We start from the raw sequence: 3867 nt of genomic DNA, 5'->3' as shown, positions 1-3867 counted from the left end.
TCTTGGAGCATGGATTTGAAGATCTTGGAAAGTAATATTAGCAGGCAATTTTGGGAAGAAAGCTAGACTTGAAAGAATGATTAATTTGGTACATGGTTTACCTGTTGTCTTTCCTGCTTTCCCCAGATGGGTACTTAAGGCATGCTAAAAGCCACATGGAGACGTTGACATGAATAGAGAGGGCTCCTGGGGAAACTGGCCACTTGGCCTTGAGGAGCAGAAATGGCAGCTCTTGGTGTGCCAATGGTAGCCAGAAGGAGGGATGCCTTTCTTCAGCTATGGGTGTGTTGTTCTGAAAGAGTAGGTGATCCCCTACCCAGTTTTGTCTTCTTTCTTCTTGCCTCCTGGGCACAGTTATGGGCACCTCAGCTTTTTAACCAAATTCCCAGAGCACAGGAAAATTATTAGGGAGATTTTGGATAGGGAAGAAAATGGGAATGTGAACTGGTAACACTGTTTATCAACTCCTGGGCTCTGCTCTGAGAAGCAGGTGAGTGGAACAATCTTAAAATACACTCCCAAAACTGCACGCCAGTGGCTCATGCCTGTAATCCTAGCTACTCAGATCCTAGATCTGAAGATTGTTGTTCAAAGCCAATTGGGGCAAGACAGTATGTGAATCTTATCTCCAATAAACTACCTCTACCCCCCCCCCACTAAAAATTTTACCAGAAATGGAGGTATGGCTCAAGTGGTAGAGCACTAGCTTTGAATAAAAGAAGCTCAGGAACAGGGCCCAATCCCTCAGTTCAAGCCCCAGTACTGATAAAATAAACAAGAGCAAAAAAAAAAAAAAAAAAAAAAAAAAAAACCACACACACAAAAAAAAAACCCCAAAGAAAACCATCCAGGATCTGGAGCATGCCCTAGTGGTAGAGTGCTTGCCTAGCATGCACAAAGCCCTGGGTTCAATTTCTTGGTATCACATACACAGGAAAAGCCTCTAAGAAAAAACAACTGCTCCTTTTCCTCCCTCTTGTTTTCTCTCCTTTCCTTTTCCCTTCTACATTTTAGCCCCTCCCTTTTTAAAAAAATTGAATACAATAATAAAAAACATAGTTGGATTTTCAGCATAATGATAACTCTGGATACAATTCTTCTAATAGTTACCAGTTGTTGCTACTTTGGACACTGGGTCATTGTTTCTTATAGATACTCCAAATACATTTTGCCCATGTAGCTGCCACTGGATTGTTGAATTTTCTGTGTGAATAATGTTTTATGCATAGGACTTGGTGATTAATTTCCAGTAATGAAAATAGATCAGTAATTGAAAATCAAACCAAAGGACCCTATTCTTTTCAATGAAGTTTACCCATCTTTACACTTGTTACACATAGGACCTGGTCAAGCCTCTATACTACTTAAAATTATTTTATTTGCTTTATAATTTTTAGTGGGGCATATTTAAAAAAAATTTCAAGTGTGTTAGTAGCCTCTATTCTTGAGTGTGTGTGTGTGTGTGTGTGTACATACATGTACATGCACAAGTCCTAGGTCTTGAACTCAGGCCTGGGTACTTTCCTTAAGGTTCCTTTGCTCTGGGACTTTCCTGCTGAGCTGGCTTTGAACAGCAATCCTCAGATCTCAGCTTCCTGAGTAGCTAGGGTTATAGGCATGAGCCAACCGCGTCCGGCCTTTTATTTTTATCTAGGGTATTTCTGTCCAATAGTTATAAACCCTGTCATTTTTGTTAACAGAACAAAAATGATAAAACAATGGATTCTTTATATGGCTACCTATAAAGTCTATTTTATTTTTATTCTATTATTATTTTCCTTAGTTTGGGGTTGGCCAATCTTGAGAACAAAATTTCTGATCTCTGAAAGAATATTGGAATCTGTAGTTCAGCCTGCCTTTCAGAAATAAGAACACAGGATCTCAGAGAGATGGGGAGCCTTGCTCCTAGTGTCAGAACAAGCCCAGAATCGGGAGGAATTGTGTGAGGGGAGTGGAGAATTTAGATTTCTCCATGTGTGCGTGCTCATCCTGGATATATCTATGTTAGCCACTTGAGTTTTCTGAAAAGTTAAGTGCTGGTCTATAACGAGTACTCAGTATTTTGTAGTTGCCCAGTAAATTATGACTTACCGCTCTTAAACTCAGGCTGTTATCTTGTGTTATATGGTATAGCTTTCTTCTGGAAGTCTCACATTAGGCCACACACTTCAGCTTTCTAAGAATATTCCTGTCTTGTGCATGCCTGAGAGTAATAATAACAATAACAGTAGTAGTAGTAGTAATAATCATAATAATAATGTGTTTGAGTCTCACCAAGTAGCCCAGACTGGCCTTGAACTCATGATCCTTCTACTTCCATCTTCCAAATTCTGGGATTACTGGAATTATGCACCATCATGCTTGACCTTGGAGTAATTGTTAATTAGCAACATTACATTTCTCAGAGGTGTCTTGTTATAATTATATCACAGAAGTATCCTACCTAGAACTTTCTCAGTGCCCTCTTTAGAGCATCTTTCAGTTCCTTGTTTCTCATACTATAGATCAAAGGATTTAAAATGGGGGTGATAAAAGTGTAGACCACAGACACCATCCTGCCCATCTCAGGAGAGTAGCTGGAACTGGGAGATAAATATATGAAGCTGGTGCAGCCGTACTGCAGGAGGACCACGAGGATGTGAGAGGAGCAGGTGGAGAAAGCTCGCTGGCGCCCTTCTGCTGACCGCATCCGTATGATGGCTGTGATGATGAAGACGTAGGAGATGGAGATGAGTGACAGTGGGATGCTCAGGACAATGAAGCTGATGACGTACAGAGCCATCTTGTGAACCCGGGTGTCCGCACAGGCCAGCCTCATGACCGCGGGCATGTCGCAGTAGAAGTGGTAGATCTCGTTGTCATGGCAGAATGGAAGATGGAAGATTAAAATGGTCAGTGGCAGGGACAGCAGGAAACCCAGCACCAGTGATCCTACCATCAGCTCCACACACAGCGACCAGCTCATGAGGAGGGTATATCTCAGAGGGTAGCAGATTGCTACAAACCGGTCGTAAGCCATAACTGCAAGCAGGACACAATCAGCCCTGCCCAAGAAGATGAAGAAGAACATCTGAGTGCCACAGCCTGTGAGAGTAATGGGAGTTTTTCCCATCGAAAGGTTTGCCAGGGCCAGTGGCGCAATGGAGGATGTATAGAAGATTTCCAGAACTGCCAAGTTTGCTAAGAAAAAATACATGGGGGTATGGAGGGAGCTGTGCATCTGGACAATGATAGCAATTGTGGCATTGCCACCGAGGCTGGTCAGGTACATAGCTAAAAAGGCCACAAAGATCATTGCCTGGATCTCAGGGTCAGATGAGAATGGGCGGAAGAAGAATTGAATCTTGGCAGTTATATTTATTCCTTCCATGAGTATTATACTGGACCCATGAAAAGAAAAAACAACATGAGTCTCCTAGCATTTCTCATCTAATATAATGTTTCCCCAATTTCTCCATTTGGTGTCGGAGCACTTCCTGAGATACCTCAGCACTGATCAACATATCTTCATTTTATACAGATTTTTTTTGCCTGTCCTTGGGTTTGAACTCAAGGCCTGAGCATTGTCCTGGGGCTTTCTCAAGGCTAGAGCTCTACCACTTGAGCCACAGCACCACTTCCAGCTTTTTTTCTATGTATGTGGTACCGAGGAACGGAACCTAGGTCTTTGTGCCTGCTAGACAGGCACTCTAGCACTAGGGCAAACTCCCAGCTCTTATACAGATTCTTGTATAGCATCATAGCTATACCCACCTCCCCATCTTTCCTCTCCCATTCACCAAATACTAAAGATGGAAAAATTCTCAGGACTTTGATGGTGTTGAATTTCAGGGTCTGTCATAGTCCTGATTATAAAGGGCTTTCTCA

At 42.3% G+C, this 3867-nt stretch overlaps 1 protein-coding gene across 1 annotated transcript; it reads right to left on the bottom strand.

The window, feature by feature from the left end:
- Nucleotides 1-2443: 2443 nt before the first annotated feature.
- LOC150052537 (olfactory receptor 10V1) lies at nucleotides 2444-3370 on the bottom strand. The gene has a single exon (XM_090348707.1). The coding sequence runs from the start codon at nucleotides 3368-3370 to the stop codon at nucleotides 2444-2446; it is 927 nt and encodes a 308-aa protein (XP_090204833.1).
- Between the last annotated feature and the right edge of the window lie 497 nt (nucleotides 3371-3867).

The sequence above is a fragment of the Megascapheus bottae genome, chromosome 16 (assembly GCF_031878675.1).
Source record: "Megascapheus bottae isolate mThoBot1 chromosome 16, mThoBot2.hap1, whole genome shotgun sequence".
Taxonomy (NCBI): Eukaryota; Metazoa; Chordata; class Mammalia; order Rodentia; family Geomyidae; genus Megascapheus; species Megascapheus bottae.
The sequence above is the reverse complement of the archived record's forward strand: the minus strand, read 5'-3'. Positions and strand labels throughout refer to the sequence as shown.